This window comes from Mobula birostris, chromosome 29 (genome assembly GCF_030028105.1).
Source record: "Mobula birostris isolate sMobBir1 chromosome 29, sMobBir1.hap1, whole genome shotgun sequence".
In the NCBI taxonomy this organism is placed as follows: Eukaryota; Metazoa; Chordata; class Chondrichthyes; order Myliobatiformes; family Myliobatidae; genus Mobula; species Mobula birostris.
This window is the reverse complement of record NC_092398.1, coordinates 9,607,600-9,625,011: the sequence shown is the minus strand read 5'-3', so window position 1 is coordinate 9,625,011 and position 17,412 is coordinate 9,607,600. Positions and strand designations below refer to the sequence as shown.

Sequence of the window (17,412 nt, the reverse complement as noted above, 5' to 3'; positions counted from 1 at the left end):
CTAATGCACTCTACAGCCAATTAGTGTTATACAGAAACATGTGTCAGTGGACATGCAGGATCCCAACAGCAAAATAACGATCCAATAATCATCCCTCATAATGGTGGCTCATCCCTTGGGAATCAAAATTCCCACTATTCTGTAATAATACTATTATCCTTTGATGCCTACCTGAGTGTTGATTTTTCTACACAGCTGAGAACACCTATAGGAATGGAAGTGCATATTGGCAAAATGCCAGAGTGAATGACCAAATTACTTAGAAATAATAAACAGAGGTGGAGTTTCATTACAGTACAAAGAACAAGTTTTCCCCAATTCAAAATAAAGAAAATATTATCTTTAAACTCAAGCTCTGTTTAAAAACAGCAGATCTTTTTGGCTTTCCGGAATCCTCTGAGCTGACCTGTGACTTTGCTGAATTCTTCCATTATGTTTTCCTTGGTCTTGTTCTTTGGAATAGAACCAACAAACAGCCTATTATTGGCCACAGAAATGCAAACTCCAATGTGTTTACCAGGGCGGATTTCATAATTATCGCACTACAAAAGAAGAGGCAGAGATTCAACTTGTCAAAATTTGTGCAGTGGTCCAGGAATATTACTGTGACTTTTCAAATGAAATCCACTTTAATATACCAATGTGGTACAAAAACATTCAAAACAATCTGCCATGTAGCCCAAATATTCAATTTGTTTCATACAGGAAGTTTGGAATGAGAATCTAAAAATAAATTCTTACCAACTTGACAGCCTCTTGGGCTGCATCTTTGTTGCAAAATGTCACAAATGCATAGCCACGGTTCTGGCCTGACAAAGGGTCCATCATAAGTCGTAGGTCCCAAATGGAACCAGCTTTTTCAAACAATGGAACAAGTTCATCTTCATACAAATCCCTGGGAATCTTTCCGACAAACACCTGTGTATTCAAGCAATTAAGTTGTAACACCGTCAGAAAACTGCTGATCTACAAACTCCACATGCTTTAGTCCAAGTAACAGGCGTAATGTGAATTACAATTGAAACATGTGTATGACATGACCCTTACATCTGGATTGCAAGGCACATCGCAAATGTGGATATATTATTGGGTAGTTTGAAATCCAGGAAATTTTGGATGATTCCAGAAGTTACCCCATTCATTTTGTACAGAAGATAAAAGCAATAATTTGGTAGGTTTCAATTTCACACTACAATTCCTTACATTCTTATTTCTCTTTGACAAACGAAGCCAACTGTAGAGTGAAAAGCCTCATGAATATATTCTAAATTGTGATACCTTCTATACATCATTGAACCGGTTTAGTAGTATGCACCACACATCACATGACATCAAATTACTAACCTCTGTTCCAATGCCAGGTTGTGGCCCTGAATGCACCCCATCAGGCGGAGGGCCACCATACTTCCTTTGCCCTGTGGTTACATCCAAAGTGTATCCTGTCCGTTCTAGCAGTGCCTAAAGGATGCATTAACAATTTCATGCAAAAACGTTTACCAACATATAGTTTATCTTATTTGATGAATATTTTCAGAAGCACCCCCTCCACCACCTGAAATATATAACAGGGCGAAATAAACAGAACCGGAGTCAAGTTACAGAAGGCAGAGCAATTTAATTACACGTTATTGCATATATGCATGTGACAGTACTTGATTATTTCCAAAACTTTCATGCTGCCATGTCTCCGTCCAAATACTGAATCTTTATAGACCCAAATAAGGCACTGATACACATTTGCTACATTGAAACTTCATGGCAACATCTTTCATTAACCTTTCACCTTTGTTATCAAACTGAAAAATGAACACTTAAGTTTCCAGACCTTTCAGTCACCTTGCCGCCTCTGCTTAATTTTCTTTCTAAACTTACCTGACCTTACACTTCAAAAATTTTACCAACCATATTCTCCTACATTATACTCATTTTCCACTGTGAATCAACCCACAATTGTTCCTGATGTCAATCACTTATCTACTTCAAGCAACCTGATCAACCACTTTACAAAAGTACACTTTGTTATGTAATACAGAAATCTAAAATCATAATTAATACAGTAATATGCTATAATCTGTATCATATAAGGTTATAGATAGGGCAAATGCAAACAAGCTTCTTCCACTGAGGTTGGGTGAAACTACAACTAGAGGTCATGGGTTAAGGATGAAAGATGAAAAGTTTGAAGGGTACCAGGGGAAACTTCTTTACTCAGAAGGCGGTGAGCATGTGGAATGAGCTGCTAGCGCAAGTGGTGCCTATAAACTCCAATTTCAACGTTTAAGTTTGGATAGATGCATGGATAGGAGGGGTATGGAAGGCTATGGTAAATGGGAGTAGGCAGTTGAAGTGGTTTGGCATGAACTAGATGGGCTGAAGGGCCTTTCTCTGTGACACTATATTTAACCCAAATACAACTATTTGCAGACTTTGTTGGGATTAACTCCCAATATCGTTTGCTTCTTTACCCATCAAATGTTTCACATTCAAACTACTCTAACAGATTATGCATTTCCATTGAATTTAACTAACCTATCTTACCTTAATTTTTGACTCATCAGGACCCTTCGTAGCATCTTGTACCTTGCTACCTTGCTTCTCCCGTTGTCTGTAGGTCTTCATTACTCCACACAGAAAGGCACTTTTATTCTGGAAATTAAAGAGTTCATTACAGTAATTCTAAACTGCAAAGCTGTTTAAGTGCTGCAGTATCAAGTATAAAGAACTGCATGTATTATGATGAGAGATATCAAACTTTTATTTGCAAATCCAGTTTCAATCCTTTAAACTATAGTCATTAACACTTTTGATATCGGACTAAAATTTACATTAATTTTCAGCGAAGAGCTGTAACCTAAATCCATGTTTTTACAGTCAAATGTCAGAGAGTACATTCTGGTCAATAACCTCTGCAATCAGCAGCGCAGACATGCATTTTGTAATACCTGCACGTGTGATAGGTCACTTTCTTTAAACTGCTGCAATACAGACAGTGCTCCTTCCTCATTGAACTCTCTGAGGGCATCAATTGCTCTTTCATCAAGATCAGCATAAGATACTAATCCTGCAAAAGAAAATCAATACAGAAGTATTAGGTAATACAAGATAGCTAAACAGTACAAGTTATTCATACACAGACAAGTACCAATAGCATGACCGCCTTCCAAATGTTGTATTTCTTTCTAATTAACGTTAGGGACCAAGAAAAAGAGACATGGCACCATGCAATGTCACTACTTTGGTTTCAGCCTTGTCTTTTTTTTTTAAAAGGAAGTTCGGTGCAATGTGTCACTCTATAGCCCACATTACTAGCTTTCAGAAATTTAGTATTAGTTTTCATAACCTGCTCAGTTCAAAGCGTTCAAACTATTAAGAACTTCTCCTTAATATTATTTGCATACTATATCGAGACATGCAAATGACTTGGAAATATTGCAGCACGTGTATAACAATATTAATATCCCTCGTGTTTTGGAATTTGAACCATTCCATTTAACCCCACACTTTGCACCATCCAATTTACAACTCAGATCCCAATACTGCCAATTTTTGCTAACTTAGACTGCTAGCGGCCAACACCAATTGACATGGGCAACTTTTCTTATTAGAAGCAGCAAATTCAAGTGTTAAGGGACAACAATCATTCAAAACATGCAGTTTTTAAATTATTTCCATAACTAAATGCTTTTTGGTCATATGCACCATTGCGAACCATTCAAATAATTTAGCTACATTGCTACAGGGAAATCATGAAACAATTAGAATGCACCTCCAGATACTTGTTGAAATGCCACAATATTTCAAGTTAACCATACGTAATTACTGGAAGCTGTTCAAATCCACTGCTTATCTTCAGCATATGCTAAAAACATATTGCATAACTATTTCATGGTGATTGATACAGGTTAAAAAGACATTAGCAGTTTAGGTGGGGCTCAAAATTATTAAACATCATTGAACGTATTGATTTTAGTTTCCACTCAAGTTCGACATACACATTTATTGAAATACTTCAAAATAACTAGACATAAAATGTCTATATTGTAGAAATATTGCAAAGAATGTCAATAAATATAACTGATTTTTCAACTTTTACAGTTAAAATATAGGAAGCTTATTCTACTTCAATTCAGTAGCAATGACCATTATCAGCAGTTGCTTCTGCTCACCAGTGATTTAATTTTGAGCCCTACATAAATGAATGATACACAAAATATTTCACTACCAATACCACTACAAATGCTGGCAGAAATTATTATACACAGCAATCTCTTTTGAATTCAACAAATACATCAAGTATCAAATTCACCTCTCAAATTTGTTGTCAGGAACAAAGTTAAATAATTTTCAGTTACATATCATGTTCAGGTTAAAGCAATAGTTTGGACTACTAAAATCACAGGTCTTGGCATATTATACCTGTTTGAAAGATATCATCTAGCCTTTCTGCTACTTTCTGTGGCAAGCCAGCATCTATTAGCACCTGGTAGTGTTCTGAATGGGTGACAGCAGATGAGGTATCCATGGGTTCTTCCTCCTCCTTCACCTGCGCTGCATTTCCATTCACCTCAGTAGCCATTTCTAATTATAGCTGGAATAAAAAAAGATATTTAAGACAATTTTTCCCTCTGCATATAAAATGGTCACAAGGCTTTATTTCAAATGCTATGTATACAAGGGAAATTGGGCTGTCCAGTAGCTTAAAATCTCTGTCCCTACACTTCTGGGAACAGAATTTAGGTACAGCCTAGACATGAGACAAAAGATCCTTTTGTCCAAAAAGCATTTCAAGATCCCAAAGATAGGCCTGGGCATTTCTCAGATGACTGTAGACCAAAATGCAAAAAGTGCTCACTATTCACCACTCAGAAACAGAGATGGCTAGTGTAGGAAATGGAAATGTCACGCTGGCTCAGTAGGGGTGCTCTAAGCTTGGAATTGAGGAACCTTAATAAATCTGCAAAGATTAAACTTGAAACTACATACCCAAGTGGAATAACAAGTTGAAATGATGGTGCTTGATGCTGGTACTTGGTACAGAGGAAAACCGTCTAGTACTGAATTATCTCAGCAAACATTTATCCAGACCAGTTATTTATTTAACCCTCTCATACTCTGAACAAATTGATAAGCCATCCCAACATTGAAATAATCATGCAAAAATTCATTACCAAAAAAAAACCAAACCATCAGACCTAAAGGAAAAATAGCAGTTCCTTAACAGCAGAGCATCTTTTTAATCAATGTATATACAACTCCAAATTTTACGAATCATTTTACTTAATGAATGAAAAAAATTCCAATTCTTAATATAAATCGCAGTTCAAATTAATAAACCACCAGAAATGAAACAAAATGCAGTTTCTGGATGGTAGAACATCTTTAATCAATATACAACTCTAAATCGAATTGAGCACCTTTTCATGAATGAAAACAAGCAACCAAGTAAATCTGTAGTTCATAATTTCATAAAAGCTGCATTCATGTTTTGCATGGTGCACAAATCAAAACTTTGCCAAAATTAATTGATGATGGTAAAAGACAGAAAGTCAAATGCAAAGACGAAATCAACTTATAGCCAAAGAAGCAAAGTCTGGCTAACCTTACTGACTTCGATACAATCAATTTAGTCACACAGGTGCATCCATTTCCCAAATTCCTCTTTAAAAGCTTCTGCTAATGCAAAAGTTAAGGAAATGGGGTACACATATTCATTAATGCTAACGTGCTTGGACTGTCTGACTTTTAAAAATGTCAACTTCTTCAAACAAGATGCATCTCATGTTGTGACAGAAGCAGGAATCCCTAAACACAGGTTGAGTATGTCAGAACTGCAAATATTAACAAATATGTCCAAAAAAAGGAAAGAAATAAGCTCAGGAGCTACAAACTAATCAACATAGGTCACCTGAAATTTTCAGACAACCAAAACAAAATATCTTTAAATTAGAAAAAATGGCAGCCAATATATCTGTCAACAGCAAATATGTTAAATTTGTGCCTGACTAACCTTGATGAAGATCAATGTTAGACATCCAAAAAGTACATTTAACTTATTAATTACAAATCTGTCAAATTGATCCAAGAGCAATGGGAGAAAAGGTGTGAAAAGACCAAAAGTAAAAGAGCAGTAGTGACAATATATTCAAACTGGAAGGAAGTTTAAATGTCAGCATTAAAATATTCACTTGAAATATATTACCAGCAATCAGAAAACATTCTGAAGCATTTTAATGATAAATCTAAAATGAATCTTAATTCAGGAAAAGGAAGGGTAAATTTAATGCACATGTTGCACTGGGAGACACACAGCTGACATTTCCAACAAGGGAAAAAGGAACGAAGAAACTTGAAAATTCACATACAAATCCCTGAAATCAGCAGACACTTAGAACTAACACAACAATTTATTGATAGGATACAAATTGCTGCTTCATCTCCATGCATTTCTCTACAATTTAGTGGAAGTGAGAATGTCAAAGCAAGCTACTTTATGAAAACGCTAACAGGGGACCTGGAAGCTTGGAGAGATTAGAAGTGACCTTTAATTACAATGAAGAAAAATGTTTAACCAATCTGTATTTCTGATGCTAGTTGAGAAATCCCAGAGAATCTGAAATTAAAACTGCTTAAATACCACAGATTAGGGAAATAAGTAGAATCAACAGTCCTGGGAATGTGAGACCTTGTGGAATATCCCCATGCACAATAAACTGCAAATGTCCATCCACCTGCATTTTTTTTTTAAAAATTGCATGGATTGGCTGTATTTGAGATGGCAATATTTCAATTTTGCAAATGGCGCCAAATTAATGATCAGCTATATTTCCATTTACTCAAACAGTGCCACCAAATGCTTAATATTTCAGAAACTTCAAATAATACATGCAAAAGTAATTACACAACTTGGAATTTACACTGTTGGTGTGCTCTGAATACACTGACATGAGAGAAAGTACATAATCTCACAAATTAATCTAGTCTCCTAATAAAAAGCAATTAATTCCAATTTACTATCATTTATTAAAATACTGTAAGTTGAAAAAAATACACTCCAACACTGAGTGGAGGATATTTCAATACTGAGGTTTCACACTAAAATGCAAGCAATATTTGGTATCAGTTTTTTTTAGGAATGCATCTTGGCCAATTGAAACCGGCGACTTAACACAAAAAGTTGCCACCTAAACTAGTCAAAAGAACAAGACTAACTTTGCAAGCATTATGATTGCTTTCAAAACTTATTTTACATACCAGAGATAGGTTAGAAACCCTAAAGACTGACTTCAGAATCAAAACTCGTGCAACTACCGTTCAATAAAATCTCAAATTCATAATCAGAACTAAAATCCAGAAAACGCAGGAAATAGCACAACATAATATACCTATACAGTTCTTGAGTAGGAATTATGGATTTTATAGCATTTCTGGCGTTTGTATGCTTAAAATCATCACTCATAATCATCGAGATCACCCATATACTATTTCATACACGTGGACCAAGATGTCTGATATGCCCATGCGTCACCGTGCACAACAATGAAGACAAGGCACACGCTGTATCAATGCAAAAAAAAAGCACCATACTCTGGTTTGCAAGATTCAATTATTTCACGTCAATGCACTTTCATTCTTCCATTTCAAAGATATCCATGAAAAAAAATCGAGTAATACCCCTACATTACCAAATAATTAAGAGGTACCAAAAACCATGCTGTTCATCCAAGAAAGCACGCGCGCTGGTTTGCAACATCCAGGTTTTACGATCGGCAACTTAAAAAGATTTAAAACTACAATGGTTTAGGTGGTTAAGCGAGGTTGGCGGTTGCAAAAATAATCCCACTCCCTTGGGGGCTGAGGAAATGCAAGCCGTGGAGAGAAAGGGAACAAGGCCAGTGGTACCAATGCATGGTAAATGTATTTTTTTTACGTTTATTGTAAAACCTGATTTATACGGCGAACAAAAAAGGAGTAAACAGTCAAAAGAGACCCAGGCGGCAGCCAGATGGCCTCAGTCTCTCTACAGTTTACTTTTATTTTATGATTCTCCCTGCAACACCGTCAAAAAAACCTCGCTAAACAATTGTGCAATCGCATGTGTAATTAATGAACATTTTCAAACAGAATTAATACAATCAGCGCCGGTTATTCCAGCCTTCAGCGACACGGAGGAAAAAAAGGACAAAGTGAGGAGGCGCCGCGGCCTAACAGCGCGCCAGTCGTACTCTACCGCAGTGTTTCCACAGGAGGGTTTAATTACAGACTACTGATCACCCCCACACCCTCTCTCAGTACCGCCTCGACACTAAAAGTGCCCTGTTTTGCTCTTACCCGTTTCTGCAAGCTAGCTGAGGGCACACGGCGGGCTCTGCCCCCGGTCTCCGGTTAATTGAATCTAGAGCTGTCGATAAAATGGCCGCCACCGCCGCCTCATGGATTCCGCTCCCGGCCCCTGCGCGGGGTTTCCCCACCACCACCTGCACGGGGCCGGCCGGCTGCCCGGGCAACGCCGCCGCCAGCCAATGGGAGGCGGCGACGGAAGCGCGCGCTAGAGGTCGTCCGCTATGGCGGTGACGACGGCGGGGAGGCGGAGGTTGATGTGATGTTGGGGAGGGAAGAAAAGCATGGATCGAATAGCAAATGTATTGTCGATGAAACCTGTGCGGGAAGGATGGCAGTAATAAATAGGATAAATAATCCCAATGCAGACGTGGCTTTGCCTGCGGAACACTTAACCGGCAGGGCGAGGAGAATCTTTTCATTCATGTGGTACCTTTCCGCTGTTCATTTGACGGTTGGCAGGTTCCCACTTTATTAGCCACAATAATCGTTGCTTCAAAATAATTTTTCCATTCAGAGTGGAGTAATTTTCTACTTCAGTCGTATTGTTGCAGAATATTCATATGCAGCCATCAGTACAAGTCAGTCATTCCATCAGCTTGGTTTTCCTTTGCACACCTTTCCTGAGCAAGGCTATCATTTTTTTTAAAACAGACCCAACAGACTGCTGATGCAGGAATCCGGAGCAAAAAAAATGCTGGAAAAATATAGATAGAAGAGAGTCTGCAGATGCTGGGAATCTTAAGAAACACACAGAAAATGCTGGAGGGGCTCAGCAGGCCAGGCAGCATTTCCGGAGGTTCGAGGCTCATTTTCCTCCATAGATGCTACCTGACCTGCTGAATTTCTCCAGTATTTCGTGTCTGCTGCTGGAAGAACTGAGCCGGTCAGGCAACATATGTGGGTGGAAAAGAGCAGTTCTCATCTTAGGTCAGCTCTCCATGTCTCCCTACAGATGTTGCCTAACCCATTGGTTTTATCTTGGCAGTCCGTGTTTCAGGGCTGAGTATAGAGGAGAGACAAGAGGTGGAATCGAGTGAAGATTTTTGCACATGGCTTAGTGTAATAGCAGATACCTTTTCTTAGCAGGGTTCCAAACCTGCACTCTATGGACTCTTCGGTTAATGCTGAGGCTCCGTGGCATAAAAAAGGTTTGGAAACCCCTGCTATAGAGCCTTTGTGGTGTATGTACCAGTAAGCTTCATGCAGACTGCAGACCTTTCATCACTGACTTTCTGGTCTGGTCAGTGTCTGCATGTATTCTTCCAAAGCTATGAATCCTGTTTTCCAGCTGTTTAGGATAGATCTAGACAGTGAACAGTAGGGAACCGAGAACAAAGGGATCTGGAAATACAGGTACATAATTCATTGAAAGTGCTGTCACAGGTAGATAGGGTAATGAAGAAAGCTTTAAGCACATTGGCCTTCAGAAATCAAAGTATTGAGTACAGAAGAAGAGATGTTATGTCGAAGTTGTATAAGACATTGGTGAGGCTTAATTTGGCTTATTGTGTACAGTTTTGGTCACCTACCTACATGTAAATAAGGTTGAAAGAATACAGAGAAAATTTACAAAGCTGTTGCTGGGTCTGGAGGACCTGAGTTAAAAAGAAAGATTGAATGGGGTTTAGGACTTTATTGCTTGGAACGTAGAAGATTGAGAGGAGATTTGATAGAGGTATAAAAATTATGAGGGGTATAGATAGGGCTAAATGCAAGCAGGCTTTTTCCTCTAAACTTGGGTGAGAATACAATCAGAGGTTATGGGTTATCAGTGAAAGGACCAAAGTTTAAGGGGAACATGAAGGGGAGACTTCTTCACTCAGAACATGGTGAGAGTGTGGAACGAGCTACTAGCACAAATGGTGGATGCAAGCTCAATTTCAATGTTTAAGGGAAATTTGGATAGGTCCATGGATAGCGGGCGATGGTCCCGGTGCAGGTCAGTGTGAGCAGGCAGCTTAAATTGTTCAACATGGGCTAAAGGTCCTGTTTCTGTACTGTACTTTTCTCTGACTATCTTAATGACAGTACATCTCACTCTAGATCTTCAGAAGTACACCTTACAAAAGGTGTAACTGCTTCAAGGATAGTCTGTCGTGGCAAAGACGTTGACTGTACATGAAGGATCCTTCCCACCATCAGCTGAACATGGTCTTGGTTCTTTGCAAGTTCTAATAATGAGGTATTGGTCCAAATGACTGACAGAACTTGCCATCTCCTTTGCCCATAGAGCTTTGGAGGACATTCCATACATGACAGCGTGCTGTGAAGGAACACGTGATTTATTTATTTAATTTCTTTATTGAGATACGGTGCGGAACAGGTCCTTCCTGCCCTTTGAGCCACACCGCCCAGCAATCCCCTGATTTAACCGTATCCCAATCACAGGACAGTTTACAATGACCAATTACCCTACCAACTGGTACATCTGTGGGAGGAAATCCTCGTGATCACGGGGAGAACGTACAAACTCCTTATAGACAGTGGTGGGGATTGAACCCAGGTCACTGGTACTGTACAGCACTGTGCCAACCAGTATGCTACCATGTCACCTGTGATACGGCACAGTTGATCTAAAAGGGACATTCATGGTTGGACCCCTATTCACAATACAATGCAGAAATAAAGTTTACAGTAGATTAAATGTGTATCCAGAGTTACGGACGGTTCAATGAAACCACACATAGAGGTAGCCATTCAGATGAGGGGCACATTGGGTACCGTTACATAAATCTCAACAGGTACATTTAATGTAGAGAAATGTATACAGTATCATCCTGAAATTATTCTTCTTCGCAAACATCCATGAAAACAGAGGAGTTCCCCAAAGGATGAATGACAGTTAAACGTTAGAACCCCAAAGCCCCCCCCAACACAGAAGCAGCAGCAAAGCAACGAACTCCCTCCCACCACTGAAGCAAAAATAGTTCCAGTATCATAATTGTTTCCGTTATGGTTATTGGATTTATTGAGTACATCCAAAAGAAAATGAATCTCAGGGTTGTTTATGGTTACATATATGTACTTTGACAATAAATTTACCTTGAACTTTGAGATAGTCTGTTTCAGGCAACATCCAGATAAATCTCTTCTGCACTCTTATCAATTTCTCCCACATTCTTCCCAAAGTGAGGCAACCAGAACTGTATTCTACATTCTTATGTGTGGTCTACCCAAGTGGAACATGTAATCCCAATTCTTATACTCAATGTCTTGGTCAATGAAGGCGAGCATACAAAATGCCTTTTTCACTACTCTCTCTACCACTCTCATGGGACTTCCTCTGTTCATCAATGTTTCTCAGGTTTATGCCATTTCATAGTCATAGCCATACTTTATTGATCCCGGGGGAAATCAGTACCAGTTGGTAGGGTACTTGGTTATTGGTAGGGAAATTTGCTCTGTACATTCTATCAGAATTTGAAAGTAATTAAGTTCCACGTCTCCCGCTTAACACAACTTTCCAGCTGATCTGTGTTCCACTGTATCCTATGTATAACCTTTGCTACATAGATCTCCATTAACGTTTTTGTTGTACTCGGACTTACAAACCATACCACCTACAATTTCATCAATTTGTTTGTATGTTTATATAACGAAGGTCCCAGCACCAATCTTTCTGATATACCACTGGTTACAAATTTCCAGTCAGAAAAAAACACCCATCCATGGCTGTTCGGCCTCCTATTGCCCAGACCATTTTAAATCATATTTGCCAATATGCCTGGGTTCACTTGTGCCTACCATATACAACCTTACAAATGTCTATGTAAATCATATCTACTGCTTTTCTCTCATTTGTTCTCATGGTTTTCTCCTTAAAAACTCCAGTCAGACTCTTGAGATGCCATCTCCCCTGCACAAAACCTTGCCGTCTCCAAATGTTTTTCTGCCAAAACAAAGGGGCCAAAGCTGTTGGAATTGGAATCAGGTTTAATATCACCAGCATATGTTGGGAAATTTGTTAACTTTGTGGCAGCAGTACAAGGCAATACATAACAATAAGAGAAAAACACTAAATTACTGTATGTATATAATGTATATATATAAAAATACATATATTCAAAAGATTCAAAACACATTTATTATCAAATGTGCTTTGAACATATATAAAATAATTAAATAAATAGTGCAACAATAGAAATTAAAAACTAGTTCATGGGTTCAATGTCCATTCAGAAATTGATGGGAGAGGGGAAAAGGCTGTTCTTGAATCATTGAGTGTGTGCCTTCACATTCCTGTACCTCCTCCCTGATGATAGCAATGAGAACAGGATATGTCCTGGGTGGTGGATGTCCTTTATGATGGACACCACCTTTTTGAGGCATTGCTCCTTGAAGATGCCCTAGATACTACAGAGGCTAGTGCTCATGATGCAGCTGACTAAGTTTATAAACATCCTGCAGCTTATTGCAATCCTGTGCTGTAGCACCCACCCCCTACCAGACGGTTTTGCAGCCATTTAGAATGCTCTGTAGAATTTTTTTACGAGTGTTTTTGGTGACATACCAGATCTTCACAATCTCCGAATGAAATATAGCCTTTTTCGTAACTGTATCGATATGTTGGGTCCAAGTTACTTGGAATTGCTCACTCTTTTCACTTCTGTTCCTATTATTAATGAAGTCAGCCCTAAAGTTCATGGAAGGTTGACCCATGATACGTATTTCACTGGGCTAGTTTATACCAGAATCATGTATGACCTGGGGGAAAATGCATTCATGAAACCCCACCTATATAATTCTGGCTTTCTTCAGTAGACAACAATACATTATAATCTTGCCCGATAAGTATCCCATAACTACTTCAGGACCAGTCAATATTGTTTATCAAATGGAACCCAGAACAGCCTGCAAGAATTAATCCTGCCTGCAGCGAGGTGTTCTCAGATCAGGTTTCTAGGTAGATGTGCGAACCTTCAGTCTGAACATTAGCTAAGTCTGTTGCCTGATGGAGTGGTGTAAGCTTGGTTGTTTCAGTCACTGATTTATTAACAATAATTCTGTTTCTTCACATTCAAAATGTTTTTTTTTCTCCATTTTACATTGTAACATGCTTAAATACAGAAAGGGTGGATCTAATCATGATCAAGGATGTTCATTAACCTATCATGATTTCTGAAGTTACTAAAATACACATGTAATATGAAGGCCTGCCCTAATGGCTTTGCTAACTTGTCCTTTGAGATGTTTCTACATACTCAAAGACCTTATCCGAAAAGTGTTTGATTATGACATAAACATCTTGTTCCACCTTTGGTTTTTGGGTGGAAAGTAATATGTTCACAGGGTGAAAACATAAACCCCTATCCAAGGACATGAACGAGCCTGGGTTTGCAATTAACACAAATTAGTTGTGTTGCAGACAACAAGGAGAATTGTCTGAAGCTAGAACAGGATATTGACCAAAAAGTTGAGCGAAACAATGACAGTTTGAACTTAATCCTACCAAATTCAAAGTGATATGTTTTACATGATAGGATCGCCGGACTGTTGATGACCAAAGGGAAGTCTTAGGGTGATACAGCACTAAGTTGGTACTGTGCCCCACCATGTTCATGTTAGAATCCACCCTATACATTCCTTATCATTTATATCCCTGAGATAGGTCAAGATTTGTATATCCTTAATACGTCCGTAAGCAGAACCATACTCTTCCTTAAACTTCGGTTCAACAAGTTCCCCATGTAAGCTTTTTGAAAGAAGTGCCAGACATCCTAACAAGCTCCATGGAGAAAACTGGTATATGGCCATCTTCCAACAGCAGCTAACGAGCCGAATCCAAAGATAACTTTGGAGGACTCCAAATGAAACATAGGTTTGCTGTCTGTTTACAACTTCTCTAATGTCCATCCTTAATGACTACTGAAGGCATAGACTTTGAAGGGTTTTCTAGAGTTAGTGCATTTCTCACTACCTTTTTATTCTGCAAGTTTTGAAAATGAATATTCTCTTGATTATTCTTTGCTCTTTGTAGTCCACTTCTGTTAAATCATATCAGTAGGCCTTCCTTCATTTTAGAGTGCTTGCTCCTGGCCCCCATCCGTATGCTAAAGAAAATTCCTCCAAGCAGACCACAACCTTCTTGTAGGGATTGGATGTTGGCATGCCTCAATGACCTGGAGAACTATGTTGGCTCCTCTACTGGTGCAATGAGACCACACTCAGGTTGGAGGAGCAATACCTTTTATTCCGTCTGGGTAGCCTCCAGCCGGATCGGATGAACATTGATCTCTCGAACTTCTGGTAATTGACCCCCCTTCTTTCTTTTTCCATTCCCCCTTTCCCTTTCTTCCATGGCCTTCTGTCCTCTCCTATCAGATTCCCCCTTCTCCAACCCTTTTACTCTTTCACCAATCAACTTCCCAGCTCTTTACTTCACCCCCCTTCCCAGTTTCACCTATCACCTTCTACCTTGTACTTCTTCTTCCCATGACCCCACCTTCTTACCCTGACTTCTCATATCTTTTGTTTTGTCCTGATGAAAAGTATTGGCCCCAAACATCGACTGTTTATTCTTTTCTAAAGATGCTGTCTGGCCTGCGGAGTTCTTACAACATTTTGTGTGAATTACTTAGATTTTTAGTAGTTGCAGATTTTCTCATATTTTTGGCTGTAGTCGGGGCTTTTATGCTTTGTCTCTTCGTAGGATCACCTATGCCAAACAGGTCAAAGGGTAGAGGACAGAGAAAAAAATATCCAGGCTCGGGGCTTCGGCTCAGGACTAACATTCTTGACTGGTAAAACAAAACTGTTACAGAAAGAGCAATGAAGAATCCTTCTACATCTGAGTGCGACAGTATTTCGGGGCCTCCACCTGGAACTTGTTTGATTGACAGTAGTGAAAACCGAGCTACTGACATGACGAAGGAAGCCCTGAACACCGCCAAAGATGAAGAACCTTCATTGCTGCCCTAAATGCCAACGGCGTAACAGGCAGTAGATTAAAAAAAAGTAGAACTGTATTGAGAACATCATGATACTGTGTGGCACAACCAATTGATGGCCTAAATAGTCAACTCACATGCTTGTTTGTTCAGCTCAAATTCTATTCAGTCCTGAGAGGTGAAGTAATTCAAAGAAACTGTGACACATCCTGATTGAATAACATTTTATTTTATTTTTATCCAATCAATTAGATTTTTTTTCCAATCTAGTGATTTATGTAATTGTTGATTTTGGGTAGGAATGAGGATATCATGTATATTATTCTTTGTGGTTGAGTACAAGACTCTCAAGTTCATCCGCTGAATTGTCAAAAGACTACAAACTGATTCAACTATGTGTCAGGGAAAATGAACTGTGGAAAAAAATATAGGGTTAAAAATACATGAAGGCTGGAAACTTTTAACTGATTTTATATTATCACCAATGGTTTAAAATAAATCAAGTTGAACTAACTGGCAAGTGGGAGCCAGGCAAACAATATCATTTTTTTTCTGATGACTAGGAAAATGTTTCCAGATGAAGGACAATAGTTTAAAGTAGAACCATCGGTCACTACCCAATGCACCAGACTGTTTCCCTTTTTGAGGTGGAGTTCTAGCCTTTCTGATTCCAGTTGCCAACTTGTGTCTAGACCTGAGCACAATAGGAACTGATGAGAGACTATCAAATTCACTATACTAAGAAATTTTGCAGCTGTTCAAGAGTGGTGTAATCACATCTTTCTGGACAATAACTGAAATATGATTTTACGAAGAAAGTCAGACATCTTGAGCCCCAGCATTTAACCCTTAAAATATAAACAGTAGCTACACACCTAATAAAATACTTCACTTCAGTTATAAATTGCATAATTAAGGAGTTGTTGGATGATCTTGTTATTAAGCAGAATGATTGGTTGTTTGCATGGGAGAAATGATTATTTTACATTAAAGTCCATTTTAAATCGTCAGGATCTTCATGAATTCATCTACAACCAGCACAATTACTTTTGCAAAATTAGGTTGATAATTACAAATCTGTTTTTTTAATTTAAAGTTTTGCATTGCACACTAATGTTTTCAAGCAAAAAATGCTGTTATATGCTGTGGTGTATTAAATTTTGTAAAAATACTAGATGAAAGTCTGAACAATACCAAGTGACACTTTAGCTCTTTGTGTTTGTTACTGGCAACTAGGTTTGTCAAATCTTTGCCAAATAGCTTCTGGATTCTTTCTTAACCTCAAAACACCAGTGGCATGAGGACAAAATACCAAAGTGTTTATCTCAGCACTTGTAGATTGAACCTCTATTTACAGAGGCAGTTTTCGCTCAGTTCTTTGGACTTCACCTAGACCTAGGATTGCGACTGACAGGTGCCTAGGACAAACTTGATTTCACAAGTTAGAATTCAGTGGTTGCCTGACGAGTCCTCCAACGACAGCAGCAATCAAGTGGCGACTACGAAACCTTTGTAACTTACTTTTGTGCTTTCTGTTTTATGACAATAAATTAGACTTGTTACTTTGAGTTTGTATGCTATTACCTCATTTCCTGGACACTCAAATTGGTTTGGGTCTGATCAGTCCCGCCAATTACATCATCATGCAAAAGAAATTCAAATTTCAAAATAAATTTATTATCAAAGTGCATAGCATATGTCAACATATGCTACTGAGATTCATTTTCTTGTGGGCATTTACAGAACAAATCAATCAATAGAATCAATGAAAAACTACAAATACGACAAACAACCAATGTGCAAAATAATAAAATAAAAACAAATAAATACTATTGAGAACATGAGTTATAGAGACCTTGATAGAGTCCTTAGGTTGTGGAATAAATTCAGCATTGAGGTGAGTGAAGTTATCTATGCTAGTTCAGAAACTGATGATTGAAATGTAATAACAATTCTTTATCCTAGTACCTTGAGACCTAAGCTCCAGCATCTACTTCCTGATAGCAACAGTGAAAAGAGAGCTTGGATGGTGGGGGTCCTTGATGGATGTTTCTTTCTTGTAGCAGTGTTCTTTGTAGATATGCTAAAAAGCTCAACCTACTTTCAACCCATTTCAGAAGTTCTCCAATTTAGTCAATTTTCAATTCATACAATTTTTGGACACTAATTTCTTTCTACAACTCCA

General features: G+C 38.5%; 1 protein-coding gene across 3 annotated transcripts in view; it reads right to left on the bottom strand.

Annotated features, from left to right (window-relative positions):
* Positions 1-8,467, bottom strand: part of LOC140190203 (heterogeneous nuclear ribonucleoprotein R) — a 32,022-nt gene extending 23,555 nt beyond the window's left edge. The window contains exons 1-7 of one of the 3 annotated variants that reach the window (XM_072246737.1): positions 8,329-8,467; positions 4,417-4,588; positions 2,943-3,061; positions 2,539-2,646; positions 1,345-1,458; positions 742-918; positions 407-542 (exon numbers count right to left, since the gene is read on the bottom strand). In XM_072246737.1, coding sequence (XP_072102838.1) covers positions 407-542; positions 742-918; positions 1,345-1,458; positions 2,539-2,646; positions 2,943-3,061; positions 4,417-4,576 — 814 coding nt within the window. In that variant the 5' untranslated portion in view covers positions 4,577-4,588; positions 8,329-8,467. The remainder of the gene's footprint in view (positions 1-406; positions 543-741; positions 919-1,344; positions 1,459-2,538; positions 2,647-2,942; positions 3,062-4,416; positions 4,589-8,328) is intronic. The other 2 variants (XM_072246736.1, XM_072246738.1) reach the window with 2 other exon arrangements.
* Positions 8,468-17,412: the final 8,945 nt, after the last annotated feature.